This window comes from Triturus cristatus, chromosome 2_2 (assembly GCF_964204655.1).
Source record: "Triturus cristatus chromosome 2_2, aTriCri1.1, whole genome shotgun sequence".
In the NCBI taxonomy this organism is placed as follows: domain Eukaryota; kingdom Metazoa; phylum Chordata; class Amphibia; order Caudata; family Salamandridae; genus Triturus; species Triturus cristatus.
The window spans coordinates 1250359915-1250384043 of record NC_140582.1 but is presented as its reverse complement, the minus strand read 5'-3'; the positions used below and the strand labels follow the sequence as shown (position 1 = coordinate 1250384043).

At 40.4% G+C, this 24129-nt stretch overlaps 1 protein-coding gene across 4 annotated transcripts in view; it reads left to right on the top strand.

Annotated features, from left to right (window-relative positions):
- Positions 1-24129, top strand: part of LOC146863518 (uncharacterized) — a 287879-nt gene that overhangs the window by 111297 nt on the left and 152453 nt on the right. For 2 of the 4 annotated variants that reach the window (XM_085642959.1, XM_085642957.1), the window contains exon 4: positions 17886-17996. The exons of the other annotated variants lie outside the window; for them this stretch is intronic. In XM_085642959.1, the coding sequence (XP_085499085.1) occupies positions 17886-17996 (111 nt within the window). The remainder of the gene's footprint in view (positions 1-17885; positions 17997-24129) is intronic. 4 annotated transcript variants of the gene reach the window in all.

Here is a 24129-nt window from a genome sequence, read left to right as displayed (position 1 = left end):
GCGTCTTTTTGCTTTCGGGCCTTTGAAATGTAATATATACACGGCTGCCCTGCCGTGAAAGACTGCACCGTCACCGCCAATTGAGGAGAGGCTGCGCGGCAATGTGGAACTGTGCCATAGCCGCGAACAGCGCAGCACTTGAGGATTTAATTACTGGCTAATGCAATTGGGAGCCTACCAAGGTGAAAAAATGCTTTTTAATGCTCAGTAAATCACGAACTATCACGGGACTCACTGTGAGTTTAACAAGTTTTCTCCAACTGGGACTCGATTTCCCAGCATGCAAGAGTACTATACTGACACTGAACATGACCCACTGGGGGTCGCTGCATGCACTTAAAAGCTGATTGGAGCTACCCGTGAGTTTGATGAGCTGCCCAGGAAGAAGAGGACAGGGTCCTCGAAACGCGTCGGCATCAGCTTAAAAGTGTACCTGAAATGCAAAATGCCGGTTCCACGGATTAAAGCCTGTTGGTTTCAAGTGCTGCGAGTGCGTCTTTTTGCTTTCGGGCCTTTGAAATGTAATATATACACGGCTGCCCTGCCGTGAAAGACTGCACCGTCACCGCCAATTGAGGAGAGGCTGCGCGGCAATGTGGAACTGTGCCATAGCCGCGAACAGCGCAGCACTTGAGGATTTAATTACTGGCTAATGCAATTGGGAGCCTACCAAGGTGAAAAAATGCTTTTTAATGCTCAGTAAATCACGAACTATCACGGGACTCACTGTGAGTTTAACAAGTTTTCTCCAACTGGGACTCGATTTCCCAGCATGCAAGAGTACTATACTGACACTGAACATGACCCACTGGGGGTCGCTGCATGCACTTAAAAGCTGATTGGAGCTACCCGTGAGTTTGATGAGCTGCCCAGGAAGAAGAGGACAGGGTCCTCGAAACGCGTCGGCATCAGCTTAAAAGTGTACCTGAAATGCAAAATGCCGGTTCCACGGATTAAAGCCTGTTGGTTTCAAGTGCTGCGAGTGCGTCTTTTTGCTTTCGGGCCTTTGAAATGTAATATATACACGGCTGCCCTGCCGTGAAAGACTGCACCGTCACCGCCAATTGAGGAGAGGCTGCGCGGCAATGTGGAACTGTGCCATAGCCGCGAACAGCGCAGCACTTGAGGATTTAATTACTGGCTAATGCAATTGGGAGCCTACCAAGGTGAAAAAATGCTTTTTAATGCTCAGTAAATCACGAACTATCACGGGACTCACTGTGAGTTTAACAAGTTTTCTCCAACTGGGACTCGATTTCCCAGCATGCAAGAGTACTATACTGACACTGAACATGACCCACTGGGGGTCGCTGCATGCACTTAAAAGCTGATTGGAGCTACCCGTGAGTTTGATGAGCTGCCCAGGAAGAAGAGGACAGGGTCCTCGAAACGCGTCGGCATCAGCTTAAAAGTGTACCTGAAATGCAAAATGCCGGTTCCACGGATTAAAGCCTGTTGGTTTCAAGTGCTGCGAGTGCGTCTTTTTGCTTTCGGGCCTTTGAAATGTAATATATACACGGCTGCCCTGCCGTGAAAGACTGCACCGTCACCGCCAATTGAGGAGAGGCTGCGCGGCAATGTGGAACTGTGCCATAGCCGCGAACAGCGCAGCACTTGAGGATTTAATTACTGGCTAATGCAATTGGGAGCCTACCAAGGTGAAAAAATGCTTTTTAATGCTCAGTAAATCACGAACTATCACGGGACTCACTGTGAGTTTAACAAGTTTTCTCCAACTGGGACTCGATTTCCCAGCATGCAAGAGTACTATACTGACACTGAACATGACCCACTGGGGGTCGCTGCATGCACTTAAAAGCTGATTGGAGCTACCCGTGAGTTTGATGAGCTGCCCAGGAAGAAGAGGACAGGGTCCTCGAAACGCGTCGGCATCAGCTTAAAAGTGTACCTGAAATGCAAAATGCCGGTTCCACGGATTAAAGCCTGTTGGTTTCAAGTGCTGCGAGTGCGTCTTTTTGCTTTCGGGCCTTTGAAATGTTATATATATATATATATATATATATATATATATATATTCAGTGAAAAAACCATAGGTTTCACACACGTTATAGTTAGCGGACATTTCACTCATAAAAAACCATTGAAATTCCCCCGTTATAGTTAGTTAAGGTAACTATAACTCGCGCACCCGCAATCCACTGCTGATGACGTAACATATTACATCACTCATGACATGGTCAGTGACATCACTCATGACATCACTGATGACATCTCAAATGACATCACTGATGACATCATCCAGTGAATGTGTGTTTTTCTGAAAATTAAATATGTTTTATATATGTATATCTCAAGGTCGATGGAAGAATAAATGGGTATATAAGTGTCTAAAAGGATGATTTGTTTTTGAAAAATTGATTGTGTAACTGACTGATTAAGTGTATCTTAGTGAATACATGGCTTAATGAGTAATGTTTAAATATGTAATTTTCTGTATCAGTCTCTCACTTTGTGTATAAGTGTCTGCATGGGTTGGTGAGTAGCTATATGGGTGTTTATATTGGATTTTAGGTTGTTTCTTGAGTATCAGTCTGAGTGTCTGCATGGTTCGGTGGGGGGTTTAACGTAGTGCATAGGTGCATGAATGATTGTCTGTCTGGTTGTATGTTTTGAAGACAGCATGTGTGCATGACTGTATGGTTTGAGTGTGTGTATGGGTGTGTTAGTGAGTGAATGACTGTCTCAATAGTGTCTTTATGAGTTACATAATATGTTTTAAAGAAGTATATTTGACTATTGTTGTATATAAGTGAGTATATGTGAGAGAGAGATTGAAATAGTTCTTGTATGAATAAGTAAGTTTTTTTAATAGTGATTATTTAAGAGTAAGTATGTGTAAGTTTCTGTAGAAGTACGTGTTGAGGTGTGTGTATAACTGAATATGCAAGTAAATGGATGTTTGATTCTTTATTAGCATGAGTGACGATGTGTGTGAGTAACTCTATGGATGAGTGGCAATGTGTAACAGGATGTATAGGTGTATGAGTACATATGATGAGTGAGTACATGTATGAGTGACTGTACAGGACTGTTGGTGAATGAGTGGATGTGTATGTGGATCTAAGAATTACTGAATAGGTTGTTGTAACTGGTATTGGTATGTCCATTGTTTTGAAAATTGTAGTCTCTATTTTTGAATGTGTGTATCAAAGGTTATATTAGGGTGAGAGGAGGTCTACCACTCTGTCACAAGGATGATGTCATCAGTGATGTCATTTGAGATGTCATCAGTGATGTCATGAGTGATGTCACTGACCATGTCATGAGTGATGTAATATGTGACGTCATCAGCAGTGGATTGCGGGTGCGCGAGTTATAGTTAGCTTAACTAACTATAACGGGGGAATTTCAATGGTTTTTTATGAGTGAAATGTCCGCCAACTAGAACGTGTGTGAAACCTATGTTTTTTTCACTGAATTTGCAAGGTTTTTTAAAAGCTAAATCCTAACTATAACGTGTGTGAAACCTATGGTTTTTTCAGTGAATTTGCAAGGTTTTTTAAATGCTAATTCCTAACTATAACGTGTGTGAAACCCATGGTTTTTTCAGTGAATTTGTATGGTTTTTTAAATGCTAATTCTTACCTACAACGTGTGATTCCCATGGTTTTTTCATTGATTTTGTATGATTTTTTTATTATAAATTCTTATATTAAATGTGTTTTTTTTAAAAAAAAAAGCAAGTTTTTTTTTTTTTTTAACTTTATATTCTCTTAAAACACAGTTTTTTTTAAAAAAAATTCTGCAATATATTAATTTTTCTCTTTTTTTTTTTTTTTTTACCAAACAGGTAAGATATATTAGTATAACATAGAAATTCTTTTTTTCCTTTTTTTTTTTTTTTTTAAGTGCGCGTACGGTAAGCTTACGGTAAGCGTACGGTTTGCGTAATGTTCGTAATTTTTCTACTTTTTGCGTATAGTTACGCAATTTGCGTAGCCGTGCGTACTGCGTATGGGGCGCGTAAGCGTGTACGCTACACGCGTACGTTACGCGGAAGTGTTGGGGAGTGACTGTTATGCGTATGCGCGCGAGCGCGCGTCTTTTTTACGCGCATGCGTACTTTTACCGTAAGCGCTCCGTAAGCGTAACGTACGCGCACGGTGGGTCATGTGATCATGAAACAAAACTTTTGATTGGTTCAAAGTAGTTTCAGTTCTAGAACTCTCCTACACCACACTCATTCCCCTCATTTCTGCTTGTGATCCCTTAGGAGAAGGTGCTGACTTGTCTTTGGGATACGATGGCAGACCAGCACTCTTCTACTGAGAGTGAGGCTAGCAGCACCACCATCAGGCAGAGAAGGAGGAAACAGAAGAGCTCTTTTATATGGGAGTATTTTAGTTTTCCTGAGGGTGAGAAAAAAGTCAATGCTGCTTTGGTGACTTGCAAGCTGTGCCAGCGTGTACTTTCGAGAGGTAATCCCAACAAGAAGTATTCCTTCGGGAATCACACTATGTTGAGACACCTTCACGATGTACACCCTAGGACACATGGTCAACATACTGGAGGAAACCCTTCAGTAAGTCAACCAAGCACATCCACAGCAGCTCAGCCGAGTCCTTCTTCGGAAGCTCAGCAGAGCCCTTCATCTGTGGGGGCAGATTCACCTTTTTCTGATCCTGTGGAAACGAACCATCGGTTTGCGAGGGTTACTATGCGGTGTTCATTTTGCCATGGTCTAATTGTTCATAGGGAGACCAGTCTTCCCCTCATTAACAACAAAATAGACCAGCACATTTGTCCTACCAGCTAATGTTCCCATTCTTCCTTTCCTCTGTCCCTGCATGAACACAACGGCTCTTTTAAGAGCCAACCTTACCTCTCAACTTTTTTTTATTTTTTCTTTAAAACTTTTTTATTTTTTACCGTACGCGTAAGTGTAATTTTTTTTTGTTTTGTTTTTTTTTAAAACCACTAAAAATCAATTACCACATCTCAAGATCCTTGAGGAATTAATAACTAAATACTAAAAATCTGTTTGAGGAGAAGTGGAAGAAAGGGACCATCTAATTTCTGACTTACCTGACCCACCCAACAATTTAATTTTTAATTAAAATTTAATTGAAATTACTTGAAAAAATGGTTGGTTTTTTTCGAAAATTTTCTTTCGCAATCTGGAAAAAAAGTATTAATATTTAATCATTATATAACACAGTACACATATTTACATATTTTCCAAAAACAATTTTTTGCCTTTTTTTGCTGTTTTCAGAATATATTGCATTTCACTATAAATCGTGAAAGCAATTGCATTCATCACTTAACAGCGGGCAAAAAAAAAATAACAATCTCAAAGATTGTTTTAAAAAAGCCCAGAATATCTTTTTACTTAAACATAACATTATAGAAATGCATAATATTCTAAAAAAATATCATCCAATAACTATTTCTTTAAAATACCGTCTGACAATTTTGTTACAGAAGCATAATCTCAAAAATAATATATCTCAAATAACTCCACAATACATCTGGTTACATTTCCTTTAGGCCAAATAGTAATTTTAAAATTCTTTTTTGATTAAATTTCCAATGGTAATCTAATAAAATTCCAAAATTTAAATTGTACAGATGTTACCGATTCTCTCTAACATTTTGTTTTCCGAAAGATTAATTAATAATTAAATAAGTCCACAATACAATTGGTTACCTTTCCTTATGGCCAAAGAGTAATTTTAAAAATCTTTTTTGAAGAAATTTCAAATGGTAATCCAATAAAATTCCAAAATTTAAATTGTACAGATGTTACTGATTTTCTCTAAATTTTTGGTTTCCGAAAGATTCATTAGGAATTAAATAAGTCCACATTACAATTGGTTACCTGTCCTTTAGGCCAAATGGTAATTTGAAAAATCTTTTTTTTTTTTTAAATTCCAATGCTAATCCAATAAAATGGTAAAATTGTTTTGTACAGATCTTGCCAAGTCTCTCTAAAATGTAGGTTTCAGGAAGATTAGATAGGAATTTGCTAAATCAAAAGGCAAACGTTGCTTGAAAATCAATTGGGAATCATTACACAGTGTCCAGCCCTTTTCACATTTAAGATAAACTGTGTAATGTCCAGAAGTAACAGTAGGTCCTTCATGGAAAATTATTGCAACTGTTACAAAAGTTTTTCCTGAAATTGATAATTGCTGTCCTATAAACTTCTTTATTAAAGTATCCAATTTTGAACCATCAGCTTTACATCGTTGCATCATTAAAATTACATACTGTCCGTATTCCTTTAAAATTAACGTTGAAAACATGTCAGATTTACACTCACCACATTCCATGCTATGATTAGCATCTTTAACTAATTTAGCAAAAGTGACTGTTTTACTGTCTGGCAATGTTAAATAAATAAACCTTTCAGAATCAACATTAGAGCCACATGTATTGTAACAGTTTTCACAACTATGTTCCCATTTATAAGAGACACCAAACATATTTTGAATTGGCACCCCTTCTTCTTCCAGTACCTGAAGAAAATACATCAAGAATTCCTGTGAGTCTTGCTGTACATTTTGAGAAAACTGTGTTTGTCCTGAACATACATCTAAAAGTTTTCTAATTTCAGTAGCACTTTCTATTTGAGTTTTATCATTACTCAGCTTTTGAAAAAGGAGACTCAACTCAGAACAGAATCTTTTTCTCTGATTTACTATTATCTGCTCTTGCAAACTTTCCAGATAAAATGCAACATTCAGCACTACATTAGCGTAGCAGTTGACACCAGAGCTATTTTCAAAATGACAACCTACAACCTCTTCTTCATTGTCCTTTTTCTTTTTGCTTGCAATTACATCACTCCTCTTTTTTTTCCTCCTCTCTACATCCTCATTACAGATATTCTCAATTCTCCTTTTTCGAGAAACTACACGTTTTTCCAACACAGGATACTGACCTAAATGAGGAGCATAAGTTCTTCTTAATCTATTATACTCCTTTACACAGTTTGTATCAGCACTAACTTTTGAATCATCAAAGTCTATCATGAATAAACCAGATAATGTTTTCACTCGTGACAAAGCTACATAAGCCATACCTTCTTTGAACACAGTTGAACCAATGTTTACAAATGCACAATCTACAGTCAATCCTTGAGACTTGTGAATAGTTACAGCATATGCTAGAGAAAACGGAAACTGTTTCCTGTGTACATATAAGTCTTTCACAAGCATGAAACGAACTGTACAACGACAAATGTCTATAACTTCTTCTATCTGATCAAATTTTATTTTTAAACATTCAATTCCATCTTTTTTCTGATAATTAATAAAACCCACAACTCTTCCCATAGCTCCATTAACTAAACCTTTTTCAACATCCAAATTTCTCCTTAAAAATACTCTACAGTTCATGCAAACATAGATATTTTTTTAATCCAGCAGTTTTGGAAATGTTCTTCTCTAGTGAATCCAATTTATTTTTCAGTTTGCCTGTTAATGCGATAGTAATTCTTCCATCCTGAATTTTGTCCACTGCTTCCAATTTCCTGATATCTTCCTTTTCCAATTTCAAAAGCTCCTCATTGAATATTGAGCATTCACGTAGAGTTGGCATTAAGCAGATGACACTTTTCTTTTCTGCAATGTTCTTGTATATCTTCTCTGCAACTATTTCTTCCTTTGGAAATAAATTATGTAGCAACCGACTCTGTAATGCTTTTGTGCCAGCTTCAGTGAGTAGTCCAATTCTGATATCTTTCAGAATACTTCCATATTCTTCATCGTTTGCTTGCCTCATATTAGTAGTAAGTTCCTTGTACTCAAAGAAGGACCAAATATTTGCATTACCAATGCTTCCCAATGACTTATTTGTGTCTTCATGTGTCCCAGTATTAAACACTGGTTGTCCTTTAACTGGAGTAAGCTGTAGAAGATCCCCAAAAACTATGACATGTTTTCCACCAAATAACACGTCATAGTCTGTCCTTAGAATTTGCTGCATTCTTAAATGCACAAAGGCAAGCATTAAGTTTGATCCCATGCTCGCCTCATCAATAATGAGAACTTGCATCTTCTTCAATACTCTTGAAACTTCCAAGCATGCTTCTCCAGTTAGCTTGTGGTATTGTATTTTGTTCTCATGCTCCACTGGTAACATTAGCAAACGATGTAAGGTGATTCCTTTTATGTTATATGCTGCTAACCCAGTTGGAGCAGTAACCACACAAGACAAAGTTGAATCCGTTTTTTGCTGTAGGTAACTTCTGATGACTTTTATTAAGAAACTTTTTCCAGTTCCAGCTTGTCCGCTTACATACATCCTGATTGGATGAAATGATGTGCATGAGCACTCTTTTTTTTCATGTAGTAATCCGTGATCAATTTTGTTTCTGATCTCTTCATAAATTTGTTGCTGCTCTTCATTCAGTTGTCTTTCCAAATTTGGTAAGTCTATACATTCTTCTTGAGCTTGATTCATAGCCGTTTCCACTTCATTCATGGCTATTGCAGCTTCATTTTCAACGATTGGTTGTCCTAGGGGATCTTGACTGAGTGTTCCTGAACTTTGGCTGTCTTGAGAACTGTCTCTAGCTACTTCAGCTGCAATTGTAGTTACCTGTTCAATTTCTTCATTTAACATTTGCACATAATTTGTGAATGTACTACATTCTATGCTGTCTTTGCAAGCATTAAATGAATCTTCATAGCTTTGAAATTCTCCCAGTAGTACGTCCTCTGTACGCCATGGTTTAAACAGCTGTAAAAGAGCCAAGTAGTAAAATTCCTTTTTGTCAGTAGTGTCGCAACTCAGCTTCCTGTGATTTATCAAACTTCCTTTTGTTTGCTTCACCAAACATCCTTCCTCACCAATGACTTTATATTTTCCATTGTTGATGTCTTCTGTGGCTTTCCGTGAATAAATGTAGTTCTGCAGCACTTCATAGAGACACATGTTCTCTAGATGAAGACTTCTCTTGGGATAATATGTGTCCAACATGTTTGATTTCAAAATATCTGTACTTTCTGGGTCATTCTCGGCCAAATATTCAATTTCTCCAACAGATTTCAGTACCCGATTTCTCATTGCTGCAAGGCCTAAACTTGCCCAAATTCTTCTTCTTGATTTCGAGTAGAGACTTGCAGAAGATAACCTATCTGAACATTCGTAGGATCCAATTTCTCGATGCGATAACATCTTTAAGCTGAAACTGTACAGTTTCTTACTGACAGTCTAATCGTGCGAAATCTCTTCCCACATTTCTTTCAATTCAGTTTTTTCTGATTTAGTAATGTAAGACGTTACATATCGAGCAACAGCAATGGAATTGTCAGCTACATACTGTATATCCATGTTAGCATTCCACATGGATAAAATGACTGGGTTGTAGTCATTTATATTTTTTGATTCTTCTTTTCTTTTAAGGTTGTAGGTATTCTTAGGTGATTTTCTTGTAATAGTATGTCTCACAGATGACATAAAACTGTTTACTCTTCCATTTGAAAGAACAGGTCTAGGAAATCCAAATCGACATTTAGTGTAGTATTTATCTTTGCTCTTGTATTTCCGTCGACAGTATTTTCCACACCGATGACTTTGGAAACGTAAAACTTGCTCCTTTAACTTTTTCTCTTCTGTGCTTTTTGGTATAGCACATGTTGCATATTCTTCAATGAAAGATAACACTGCTTCATCAGTATCTGTTCCAAACTTTGGGGCATCCTTGATCCACAACAGCATATGAATATGAGGAGCACCTCTTGCCTGGTACTCTTTTCTCCAAAAGAAATCCACTACTTCTCCAAGAGGTGGATTTTTTTTATTGCAGATGAAGGACATCATAGCCTCAAATCTATGATTGAAATATCTGCAAACATTAACCGGATCCAATGAGCACAGTTCTCCTGCTGTCTTGTATTCGATGTTTTTAATGTTTGAATTTGCCTCTCGTAGAAAATCCAGTAAATCATCCCAAGCGTACTCAGCACAGCTTAGGGTAAGGAACCATGTTGGTGTTCCTAAATTCCGTAACATGCATTTTAATTCACCATGGCGTCGGTACCAATATTCATTTGTCCCACGCTGACAAGCCATCAGATTGATCAGTTGTGTTTCCAAATGATCATCTCGGTGCTGCACTTTCTCCATAAAATCCTTAGCAGACACATTTTGTAAATGTACTCCACTTTTTAAAATGTGATTTACTGCATATGATAATGCAGACAAGTCGCTTTCAAATAAAAGATGGAACAAATAAGGAATACTTTGTCGAAATCTGGGATCTTCTGCATATAGTCTTGTAGTTCGATACTCAGAAGCTGGAATCTGTTCTGGACGTTCATCGTATCGACCTCCTTTTCCTGTAGGAAACAGCTGGGGAAAACATCGAGCTTCCAAGCTCTCCTCCCATACACTCACGGGAGTTCCTTTTGCTTTCTTCATCTGAAACAGATCAATATTGTCTCCCATAACTTCTTTTGAATGAAGAGGATGTATGCTAAAATGTTCATAAATTTCTTCTTCCTTTGACTTGTCCACTTTTTCAATTTGTCCACTTGGTGTTTCTGTGTCTTCTTGTAAATCTTCTTCTTCTTCTATATAAATTGATTCATACCATTTGTTATTCCTTTTCAAATACAAATTTGCTCTTTGTACTTTCCGTACATCTACCAGCTCCTGCCAAATCTTCTTATTCTTTGTAGGTACACCATTAACCAGAATAACTAATGGTTCAGTTTCCAAAGTATCTGCATCAATAGTTTCCATATTTTTTTTCAAATCCAAGGGCAAATACACCACTCTACCTTTTAAACCTCTCAGTAAATCTGAAGGAGGTAATTTACCAGTTTTGGGCTCCAAACGTACTATGGTCTGGAACGGATGAACACATTGAATAAGTATAGACTCATATGTATTTAATTCAGAAAGTTCGGCAGGAATAGCATCCAATTCTAAATTATTATGTACAGCTCTGGTCGGCATTCTATTTTCCTCTAACTTGTTGTAACAGTATTTACAAATACGCTGATCTTCACCCAATTCAAAACAATTTTCAAGAAATATATATGTGGCAAAATCCTTCCACTTATAATTATCTTCATTTTCAATTTTTCTGTAGAGATCAACATTCCTGGTTTGTTTTCTATAATGAGTTCTGCGGCAACAAATACAAGTAATATTTGGTCTTTCATTAGAGATTATTGCAAATTTTGTTATGTGATCATTAAATGTCTTACTTACAGAGGGTTCTACATTCTCTTCCACTTCTTCCTCATTTACTGTGTCCTTTTCTGCACTGTCTTGTTCAGGACCAAAGTAACAAAACTGAATTTCATCAGTAACCTTCTCTACATCTGATACCGATCCACGGAACAGAGCCCTATTCAATTCATCTAACTTTATTGCTGGACTTTTAGCAAAATACAACCGTCTCACAAACTTTCTCATTTCAGTATGATGAACAGCCAGCATCCTAAAATGATGAAAAACACTTTTACACACTTTTCTAGATAGACAAGCCAGAGAATGACCCTGCAAACCAGTATTCTCTCTCACTCTGCATGGATCTAGACTTTGAAGCACCTTAATCTTCTGTTTAACACTTTTTTTTACTATATTCTCTTAGAAACTCACGAAATTTATCAATAGATTCCTGACGCACAGTGCAAATACTACTACAATTCCAAGTGTACACTGGGGCTTTAGGACGTCTCCCCATAGCCTCATCCGCCATCACTTGTACCTCATCTCTTGGAACCATTTTCTCCTTCTCCATTATACAACCATTTTTCACTTCATAAGCACGACCTCTTGTGTCAACTGCATGCAGCAAACTATTACTTTGAAAATAACTCTCTTCATTAAAAAAAGGTTCACTACTTGAACTATGCATCCATTCTCCTAAAAACACTTTACAAAAGTTTGTTCTTTTCACTAGTCTTTTCTTTTTGCTTTGTGATTTCAGTACATTGACCATTTTATCTACTGTACGCATCCTGTTCAAAATTAAAATGAATAGTTTCCTTTTTAATTCTAATGCCTTTGCTGCAATGGATTCAATTTCTTTTTTTCTCTTATAAAATTTAGCCTTTTTCTTATATTTCTTCACATCCTTTATCAAATTGGACATAACTCTTCTCTGAAACATTTTTCTACGAATCTCTTTAAACGCTGTTTTTCTTTTTAAGTTAATCTTTATTGTTTCTGAAGGTATATTTGCATTAACTAAATGCTCAATTTTTTCCTGTTGTTTTCTATTTAAAACATTCTTTCCAGTACAGACATTTTGTACATTTTTCCTTTTTTTGAGATGTTGTTTAAAACATTTTTTTTCTGCTTACCAGAAGACTTTCTCTTTTTCCCAACATGAGCATCTCCAACTAACTTAGGTCCTCCAGTTGTCTTCAGATATAGTTTTTTTTTTGTGGTTTTTCCTTAGTCTGGATTTTGTAGGCATCTTAAATTTTGTTCACTGCTCTTCAGCAATACCTGAAAAAAACTAAAAAAAAAATCCTTTATTTTATTTAAATATATTACTACATTTTTTATGATCTTTTCAAATCTTAAAATACTATGTACCCCTTTCCTACAAGTGAAAATCACAATAACACCTTCACAAATTAAATATCTAAAAACAATTCCTGTGTGCACACAGTCATGGTTTGAAATTAGTCAGAAAACGAAATTTCTTTGCCAATTTGAAAGCACACTTACTACTCTTTTTTTTTTTTTGCAAGTGATAAGTACTTTTACAGTCTGATACATTTTTAATCCACTTTTCAGATTCTTAAAAAAGCACATGTCCAAACAGCTTTTTCAGACCAGCAACATGTGTAACCTGGGTGACTGACTACACTCCAGCAAGGGCAACCAGCCTTAGTGATGCTGAATGTATTTGCATTACTGACTGCAACCTCAAACCCCACTCGGTTGTGAATACTATGCATGATTCCACAGGATAAGCAGCTGGGTGTGTGCTAAGAGTCTGCTTCTGCAGAAAAAAATAGCTCCCCCTTTCCATCTAATGCAACTGTAAAATTACCAGAGTAATACGCAATAAATCTCTGTCTATAATTCCTCTTTGCACACAGAGTCATGGTTTCATATTAGTCAGAAAACGAAATTTCTTTGCCAATTTGAAAGCACACTTACTACACTTTTTTTTGTGTGCAAGTGATAAGTACTTTTACAGTCTGACACATTTTGAATCCACTTTTCAGATTCTCAAAAAAGTACATGTCCAAACAGCTTTTTCAGACCAGCAACATGTGTAACCTGGGTGACTGACTACACTCCAGCAAAGGCAACCAGCCTTAGTGATGCTGAATGTATTTGCATTACTGACTGGAACCTCAAACCCTAAAAGTATTCCTCATTTATAACAATACACCTTATTTTATGGTGAAAACATAGTCCATATTATTTTACATGTTCCTCACATTTAAATTTCTCCCAAAACACAAAACGATAAACACAACTTCAACAAAAGGAATTCCAATTCTATTATTCATTTCTTAATTTACCATATACATCCCCTCTCAAACTCATAACTCACCTTTAAAATTAGTTAGCTGTGAAAGAAATGTGGCACTCAAATAGCAGATTATCAGAGCCAGGATCTCTGTTCTGTACACCTCTCTCCTCTCAGCAGAACCAGATAATGGCAATGTTTCCCTCTCTTTTTCCACACATATACATGTTAATTTCAAATCTCAGTGCTTCCCCCTTTTTTTCAAATGTAATCACACATTTCTATTGGTTGAAAACCAACCCTTTTCCAAAAGTACCCTTCCCCCAACTTGACTTCAGCCTAGTACCCTTCCCCCAACTTGACTTCTGCCTAGTACCCTTCCCCCAACTTGACTTCTGCCTGCTACCATAGCAACAGCTCTTGAAACACTGCTGTGTAGAGTTAGGTCAGAAGTTCACCACACAATGTTTCATTTCCAAAGAGCAGGAGTGCTTGACTTTTCAAACCTAACAGCAAATCCATAGTACTGTTCTTTGGTAACACATTTTTCTGTGCCAATACAAAACATGCTTCTATAAATTTACACATACAGCCTAGTTTTTAGTGTAGAATGGTATGAAACAGCCAATCAGTTCTTTTTAAAAAAAATATGTATGCCTCCATTTCCAAACTGTCTTTCATTTTTTTTCCCCATTCTACTGAAAGACACCTCCTGAGTGCATCCAGTTCTCCTTTTAAGATGTTCACAGTGTGGATTGTAGGGCACAGCTATGTCTTCTGGAGTGAAAAGTATGCAGAGAAAACAGGTATGGTGAGAGACCTTGCTTTGCCAAATGTAGACATTAAATGGATTGGTCAGAGAGGGTTAAAGTGGCACCAATTGATGCCATTGGTGAAATCCTTCATGCAAATCCAACACCCTGACCTCATAATAGTGCACTGTGGTGGCAATGACCTAGGCACTTTGACTGGGGTAGGTCTAGAAATGCTCATGAAGGAGACCTTTGCACAACTGTTTTCACTTTTCCCTAAAACTGCCTTTGCATATTCTAACATATGCCAAAGGCAAAAATGGAACTGGTCCAATCATTTTTGTCCGCAGATCGACAAAGCAAGAAAGCACGTCAACAAATCTGTTTCTGCTTTCCTCCGAGACTATGGTATGGGTTCCATTTACCACAACAACTTGCGTTACGACATGCACGACATTTATAGAGGAGATGGTGTACACTTCACTGATGAAGGGAACAGAGTCTTCCTCTTGAACCTTAGACTCTGCATCGGTACTTACTTGTAGGTACCACTAAAAAATCAAATCACTTCATAAACACAACGGCTCTTTTTAGAGCCCCCTAATATCTAAACACTTAAATCTGAATTTTATTTCTCTTTTTTATTTTTTTTTCTACCGTACGCGTACGGTAAGCTTACCGTACGCGTACCCCGCGATTTTTTTTTTAAATTAATAAATGTTTTTTTTGTACTTTTCTGTCCTTCTTTTGACCCCCTTTCAAATGTTAGGGGGTCTGTAACTCTCTTCCTTGCCCCCTTTTCAAGTTATCACCCTTTTTTTTTCTGTGTGAAACACACAAAATGGCGGCCACCGCTTCCTGGTTTCGACCGATTCGAATGTTTACTAAGATCTAACAGCCAATCAGAATCGCGCTCGCGCACGTCACCGTACGCGTACGGTAAGCTTACCGTAAGCGCACGGTAAGCGCACCGTAAGCTGGCTCAGATATATATATTGATTTAAATGCTATTTTCTCAGGAACTACTGAACAGATTTACACCAGACCTACAAAAGGCACTTCCTTGACCTGAGGACTACCTCTCTGCCAAATTTCAAGTAACTCTGTTCAGCCGTTCGGGCTGTAGCTGTGTCTAAAGGGCCTATGGAAAAATGCATGGGAAAACGCGTTTTGGGACCCCCCTTTTTTCTCAGCCCCCACATGACGAATCCCCCCGAGACTTTCAGGGTAGGAGCGGAGCGGAGCGCCCCACCTATTTTGAAAAGTTCGCGAGGATTCGTCGACCGGCGCCAAAGTTATTCAAAATAGAATGTTGCGGATTTCCTATGGTAAGAGGGTTCTAACTATAACTACCTACTGGCGACCGCCAGTAGGTAATTATATATATATATATATATATATATATATATATATATATATAATTTCAAAATAACAGTTCTATCTGTACACGTCAAAGATTGCGAGTCAAAAGAATCAGCCAGGTTTTTAAGTTTGTTGATGTTTCAACCTCAAATGTTGCAAATTAGACGAGGTCTACAATTGGATGTTTGTTTGAGGAATGTTCAAGAAGTTGCCACCTTAGGGTTAGCAGCAAGGTCCTCAAAGAAAAAAAGGTAAATAGAGACCAGAAAGGCTTTTCAATTGGACGTAATGTGGAGGACTCTCTGCACATATCTTAAGTTTGTCATAAATTGATAGTTTAGTTTTATGTGAGAAGCGTGTTGTGCTGGTGCCAAATTGACAGTCCAGCACGCTCCCTATGATTCTGGCAGCCTGAAATAATAACTTACCTTACAGAATATTGTTTTTTTCTGTTATGAACTCATCAAGGGCATCAAATATTTCCTAGTAAACCATCATGTAACAGTTTGTGGATATTATTCCCAGAACGCTGCATAATGACATGTTATATATAGAATAGCTTGGAAAATGTTTCCAAAAGAGTGGACTTACAAGAATCCTCTTTTTTTTTTTTTTTTTTTTTTAATTTTTTTTTCCAAGCCATTGGTGAGCATGTCTCTAACAAAAAAATAGGCACTACATTAACAAAGGCTCATAAACACTTTTATTTAATAAATCCCTCTTCAGTTTGAAAATACTGGTGCCTGAAAGTTCTTAAGGGATACGCTTAACATTTAACCACAAGGCGCCAATGAAAAATATGTTTGTGAATTCTGACTTGTATGAAAGTAACAAGGGATACGCTTAACATTTAACCACAAGGCGCCAATGAAAAATATGTTTGTGAATTCTGACTTGTATGAAAGTAACAATAGGTTCATAAAACTTAACCTTGAAAAGCTAGAATTGACAGAACCATCTGATGCCCCATTTGAAAGGGGGCAGGGACGAACTTAGATGAAACCTGAAACAGTTGGATAGACACCAGTTCATGGATGCAAAAAAAAAAGGGCTCAAACTTGGGGGGCAATAATGCATCACTGCAAGTTGAGACAAAAAATTGTCAGTCCTCTCACCATCAAGAGCAGATGTATCAAGCTTAGCACAAGGTACTTGTTCCTCAAGTCATTGCAGTAGTTCAGAGTATGCGTCTCCCAAGACACTCATTACCAGACCAAAAGGTTACAGAGCCAGGCTGCCAGATTGTGGTTTAAAGCTCCCTTGTGCGACCTTATGAGTCCCATTCATTCGCTTCCTCTTGAGACCACAATTACATTAAGTCTATTAAACCTACTGGGAAAACAACTCCTTACTGGAGAGTATGTGCAGACCCTGCCCACTCATTACCACCCGCCAGCAACCTCCACTCGGTCGCACGCATCTGATCAATCAATCAATCAATCAATGAACCCTCAAGTGAGTGAGACATGATGAGGAGACTTGTAGGAATTCAGGGCTCAAGACCGGGGGTTGGTCTAGGTTAGTGACTGAGATCTGAACCCAGGCTGTGATTCAGTAAGCTTTTGAAATCTGAAGATTTTGACTTGCCTTCAGTTGAATACTACAAAACTTTAGAAACAGCGATGTGCATCTCGCCAAACTGTCGCCCATGGGGTAGGCCCCTATTCTACTCTCCTGTTGTTTCCATGTACTTTTCTGTGCCCGCAGAACCATGGGAACGATTCCAAAGGCAGGCAGTCTTTTCACAAAGGACCTTACTTCCTGTTTGGGATCTACTCCAGTCCAACACATTTGTGCAGAGGTGAGATTATTGTGAGTTGTGTTTGATGCCAGTGGATAGACTAATAACACACCCATCTTCTAAACGCACATTCCATATGTGAAAACCTTTCGTCAACAGTTTCAAAAACTGTTCACAACCGAGAGGTGGCAAAATATAGCACAACAGATATCGCCATGCCAGAGATCAAGCTTTAAAACTTGTTCTACAAGTATGCAACTTTGTATTTTAACACATGCACAATTCGGATGGTGCCTTTTTCAGTTGTGATTCTGACTCCTCTCGTTTCCCTGAAAGGTTAATAAAACACTGATCACTTCACCTTCGAGAATTTTAACTTGTTCGATTATCAGCAAGCCCTACAGGGTCACAGCCCTCTAGCAGGTAACCCATTCCCAATTTTCATCGCAGCGCACACTCTTCGGCTGTGCATGTGTAGGCCAGTGTCTCAGCTGGCTGATCACCTTGTAGTAAGTATATACTTGCATGTTTCTGATTATTTCCCCAGTCTGCTCTCAATGGATTTGCTCCGTGTTTGTTATAAACTAATACAATTTCTGATTGACCACAGAGAAACCGGTTGATGAAGCCACGGTTGAAGTAGAAAGCTACTACACCCTGGAGGATTTGGGGGCAATTGAGGAGACTGTGGAGGAAGTTGGAGAGCCGCTTGGGGGTACTGGTAAGTACTGACAGGATGCTAAAGGTGACAACTACATACAGGCACGTTCTCGATCGGGCGTTGGCACTCTTAGGTCCTGTGGGAAATTAGTCCTAGCAGAAGCCATTTTAGCACTTTTATTTTAGGGTTTTGTATGGCACTACAGGTCGCCTTTTGGTCTTTTCAGAGCACCAATGAATGGTAGCAAATGCAAAGGTAATATCTCGATCAACGAGCTTGGGTGGGCCGGTTGCAAGGCGAGACCTACTGCCCCAGCATTCCTCAGTTACCCTTCTTGGTGTGACGAAAGATTAGTTAAATGGCGATTTCAGCTCGGTTTTCTAGTGTTGGATCGGGTGAGTGGATGGTGTTGGTGTCCTGGCATGTATGTAGCAGTGTAAGCTTGTATCAAATGTTAATTATATAATGGAAGTTGTGCACTGAGAGGTTGTAAATCTACTCAAGCAAAATATGTGCAGTCCTAATCAGAGGGGCAACTAGAGGCAAATTACGGGGGGCTAATAAAAATTCTCGGGGGGGGGGGCTAATTCCTCCAGCAATAGGCAGAGTAAAGATGCAGGGGCTCTAAGAAGGGTTGAAAAAACAACTAAGCCTCGTTAACAAGTAAATGGTCTTTTAAAGCCCTGTGAAGTATACCGGTGCGGCTGCAATAAGACTTGACGCCAGACCAGCTAGCCCACAGCAGCTCAAGACCTGTCTGTGTGTGTGCCTGGGAATCTCTCTCAGCCTGGCTGACAATCGACCGGGTGGTGGGGTTGCTGAAGCCCTTGGAGCCCTATTGACATTGCGTCCAAAACCTTCTTGGATGAGTAGACAAACAAACTTCTGCTAGTTGTGTACAAGTGACCGCTTTTGGTTTTAGAGCTAGATCCACATAGAGTGAGGGTAGGATGAAAGAGCGAATGTTTGGGGTCAGTCATTCTATACTAGTTACAGCTGGTGTATGTTAAACTAAATGTTTTGCCCTCTGTGCAGCCACTTAGTGAACCATAGTAGGAGCACAGGGCTTATCGAGGCTTCTGGAGGGGGTACATGGCCCTCCTTACCTTTTATTTAAAGAATTGGTCCCAGGATATGTGGTCCCTGGGGTCAATAATGGCTCGGGAATGGGGTTTCCCTCCCCTTAAAAAACATACATGGCGCCGGGGGATGGTGTTCCCAGAGCCTGAGGCTTGGGTAGGGGAACCGCGCATCCCCACCATCCCTTTATTTTTAGAAATTGCCTTGGGGGTGGGCTCCCTAGGGCCTACCAAGGCTGTGGGAGGACAACCATGCAGCTCCACTCCCCTTTCATAAAAAAACAGCTGGGGGGGATGGGTTCCCCATGCCTAGGCCCTATGGGCTGCCCACACTTCCTTTGCCGCCCATGTGCAGCATGGTATTGGCTGCACCGAAAGGGGGGGGGGGGGTTGGCTGCAGGCCAGTCCCTTGTACCAATCCCCTGCCACTCACGGCCAGAGGCCCTGCATGGTAGGGTGTTGCATTCACGTATGGTAATTACGTATTACTTTATGTAAACCTCTAGAAATTCACTGAGAAAACAATGTTTTGAACTAAAAAACACAAATCACTAATTATAGTTAGCTTTGCATATGACCTCACATATGGCATCACTCATGACCTGTTCTATAACATTTATGACATCACTCATGACATCATTGATGATATCACTGATGACATCCTCCAATGAGTGCAAACCTTCTCCATGCAGGGACCCCGTGAAGCAAAACAGAATGTGCTCCTCACAGTGGCTACTGACAAAGAATTAACAAAGGGGACTGAACAGGTTTTATTTCTGATGGTTTCAACCTCTGCAATGCTAATGACACCAGTTTCGTGAACTGATCTGTTCAGGCATGTGAGCTTCGGCGAGACTTCCACTGATCAGCTTACCAGACCACATGAAAAATACATTTACAGACCTGGTCAGTGACTAATTGGCTACATCCATACAGCTCTTTAGGTGCATCCTGGGCCCTATAGATGCTGTTCCTCTGTCCATGGGCATAGCTGTTACACTTGGATTTCTTCCGCTGACTTCTCCAGAAATGTCCGAATCACTCTTCTGCACATGCTCTGTAATAACTGTTTAGAGAGAAAGCCACTACTACCTGGAGCTCTTTAAAAAGAAACTTTAACGAACGATATAGAAGGTTTTGTGGTTATTCTAGGGCAATAGAATCTCCGCAGCGACAACCATAGCCTGTCCAGATACCCAAGCAAATCTTTGGCTCCTTACATGGATCGTGTTGAGGGGACGCCATCTCCAGCTACAGATCCAGTCTTCACCAGCTGCTGCCTCAAAGCTTCTGACTCCCCACCCCAATACTATCTTCCAGTGAGGAGAAAGCTCTCCCATTTCTCCTGGTGGAACCTGACTGAGTGCTGGTTAGCTTGTCTGCAAGGGCTTTGCCTTATATTTTCGTCCCATCTTCAGGACATACTCTCCAGCCCATGCCTAAAATTTTGAGACAAATTCCCTGCTCTGCCAATCAAATGGGCCAAACGAGGTGGTGGCTCTAGGAGAAGAACAAAGGCATGCTAGTCTCTTTCCTTCTTTAGTACTAGAAGAACTTAGTTTTTGGAAAAAGATGTCCTTGAGCCAAAGCCTACTGGCTTTGAAAGCAAGAGATTAGTTGACCTCTCTGTATTCAGGATGCTTGTTTCCATCTTCTAGTTATACTCTGTCACAGTGGCACCCTAGCAGTATTGGTTCATGGTTTACCAGTCAAACTGACCACTTCTCCATGTGTTTATAAAAGTGCTGGCAATTGTGCCTGCTTCACTGTGACGATCCAGTATCCATATATTTCCATACTTGGCCAACCAACTAGTGAAAGTGGAGTACCAAGCATTGGTTTGGGAAGACCTACCGTTGCTGATGACTCTCCTTCATAACTTTGGCTTTACCATCAACACCCAAATGACTTACCTCCCTTCTACGCAGAAACTAACCTCCATAGGAGCTATACTGGAGCGTACATAATTGGAAGAGAATTATTCATGACTTTGACTCCAAACCAGATTTTGTTTACTTCTTGTTCACATCATGGCCTCGGCATTCCTGTTGTTCTCACACCAGCTAGCTGATGCAAGCCCTTCTGTAGTCCCTGTTAATGTGGCTGCATCATCAGCAGAGCTTCATGGCTCTGGTACAGAGCTTTTTTTCTGTTTATCTGACCCCCTACTGATAGATGACCCCCCTCACCGCAAGCTTTTTATGGGTCGCCCTATCAGCCCTCCGCATGCTCATGGTATTAGTCGCAGATGCCTTCTCTCTGAGCTAGAATACCCATCTGGACCTGTGGTCCACATCAGATCTGCCTTGCACGTAAATGTGAAGCCCTTGCACATAAAAGGGTTGTCCTTGTACATAATATGTGTGGCCTGCGGGTGGTTCAACTAACAATGAAGGCATTTTGCCCTTTGGTCTCTGAGAGCAACATATAGATTCTTTCGGACAACACCACTGTTTGCTATTATATCAACAGAAGAGGTGTGGGACTATGGACCATATGTTTGGAGGTAAAACTCTCGGTGCAGTGGGTGCAGCGACTGGCACTTTGGCCATTTGTGTCTCATCTTGCAACTCCCTCAGTGGAATGTCAGATGCTCTCCATCATCTCTCACTGGTGTACTATGAGATGAGTGTGTGCTGCACCCTGAAGTGATGACACTTCATCAGATTGGGGTTTTAGTTAGTGGACCTCTTGGTGACTTTTTTGCCACAACTCAGAGCTGGAAATTTGCTTGGTTTTGGGCCATGCTCTAAACGGTTCGCCGGTGAATGCTTTTAAGTTAAGCTGGTCTCGGACCTTTCTCTATTTGTTTCCATGTTTACCACCAATCCCGCTTCTGCCATACGAACTGCTGAAGGTGCTGGAGGAATCGAGCACAGCTGATCACTCCAGAATGGACATGGAGGTTCTTGTACGCCAATGTAGTAGCACTTGACATAATGGCACCTCTTCTTCTGAGAGCTGACTTGTGCTTCCATTAGGCTGGTCAGGCCTCCCACCTCCCTTCCCAGCCACTGCAGTTGCAGGCCGGAATATTAGGTTGTGCCGGCAACAATATTTTTGCTTTTGAATTATGTCATTGACGTCTTCATCGTGTACCAACACAAAATCCATCAACACAGGCACTAGGATAAGTTTTTCTCAGTGGTGCGAGTTAGAAGGCATTCATCCCTTTCAAGCTTGCCCTTCCAGTGTCTTGGGATTTGCCCAGTTCCATGTACAGCAGGGTCTGCCAATTGCGGTAAGTAGGTGCTATATTGCTGCTCCATCTGCCTTGGTTTGTCTTCCCGATCATTAATGGTGCGTTTTCTAAAAGGTTTCTTTACTGGTTTCTTCAGCGTGACGTTGTACTCTGAAGATAGTTTAGTTGGTGTGTGAGAGGCTAGCTTGGTATATGTTGTACACTTATGTAAGTGGGCACCCTGCACCAGTCCAGACAACCCTTATGGTGATTTAAGAGGTCTTATGCAACTATAGAAAGCTTTGAGTGGTAGCTGTGGATAGCCACCTTGAGGCTTAGTCGAGGAGTGTAAAGCTGCTTGTTTTACCAGAATGCTATCTTATAGTATAGATTAAATGAAAAAGAATCACACAAGGTATTTATAAATATATGTATTTATTATATAATACTCTCTAACACCTTTAGATATCTAAGAAAGGGGTATAAGAACCATGACTCAGGTCAAGACAATGTCAAGAGGACGTAGAAATGCTGGGGATCCAAGGAACCACCAAAGGTGAGTGACTAGGAACCCCACAGAGAGTGTGCAGTGTGGGAACACGACCGTGTGCTCCGTACAAATCAACGTATAAGTCACAGTTGGAATTTTAAAGATTAGGGACTCTTCCCAGTGGACCCTGAGGAAACCCTGTGGAAGACAAAAGGTTGAAGAGCCACCCCACGCGTAGATACCCTAGTACCCACGCTACTTACACCAGGGAAGCCGGGAGATAAGTTTGAAGTGGCGTTGGAAACTGGAGGACTTCAGGAAATTGCTGCTGCCGAAGGAGGAGAAAGTGTGTGTGGTGGAATCCGAAGGTGGATTCTCGTTGAGAGGTACCTGCAAGCAGAGAGGAACAGAGTATGTCACTCAGAAGTGACTAGACGATCTGGAAGACGAATGCCCACCAATGTTGGGAGTTGCAGGAGAGCGGACGGTGACCTTGACTCTGCAGCTGTGAGGACTAGGCGATGGTAAGGAAGACCAAGAGCCATGCACGAGCTGTCCCACGTCTGATGTCGAGTGCTGAGGGGTCGGTGTCCAGCAGGAGCACCAACAAGCCATGGCAAATGCAACCCATGCAGGAGTCGAAGAAGGTGCAGTGTCGGGACCAGCAAGGTCCAGGGGACTCACCACAAGCAGGGGAGTCGGGGCAGGTCCCGAGCGATCAGGGGTGCCCAACAGAATCAAAGGGGACAATCAAATGGACCCACAGGCCGGAGTCACTGGAGTCACAAGAGGAGATCAAGCAGCTCACCAAAAGATGCAGGCTACGATGAACAACGATTCGGTGTGGCCGAAGCGTCTGGTCACTGGAGATGCTCGAGGTAGGGGCTACTTGGAGCCCTAAGATCTTCTTGGAAGGAAGCCAACAAGCCTTTGCAACTGCAAGGTAGCATGGTGCAGAGGGGTTCGGTTATTGCAGCCCCCAGGAGGGATACTTGCCTCAAACTTGGTGAGAGGGCAAAGCAGGCCCAGAGAGCTGTGGATAACCACCACCTGTGTTGCAGAACCTTTCGGAGTCCGGAGGAGCTCAGCATCAGCAGACCAGTCGACTTAGTTTGGGCTCCTGCAAATGCAGGGAAGTGACTCCTTCAATTGAAGAGAGAGTCCTTCAGGTGTCTTTGATGCGCACAGGCCTTGGAATGTTCCTGTATGGTGCACAGACGATGCAGCAGACTGGGAGGGGAAACAAAGTCCAGCGAATTCCTGAGTGCCCAGACACTGCATCTAGATCAATCAACACTAGTGTGTTATTACGGAGGCGCGCATGGTTGTGCATTTCGGGGTTCAAAGAAGAAGTGCAGACAGCTATCCTGAATCAGGCCTTCAATCAGGAACAACTTTTTGGCCCAGCTGTAGACACAACCTTATAAAAAATGAAAAAAGATA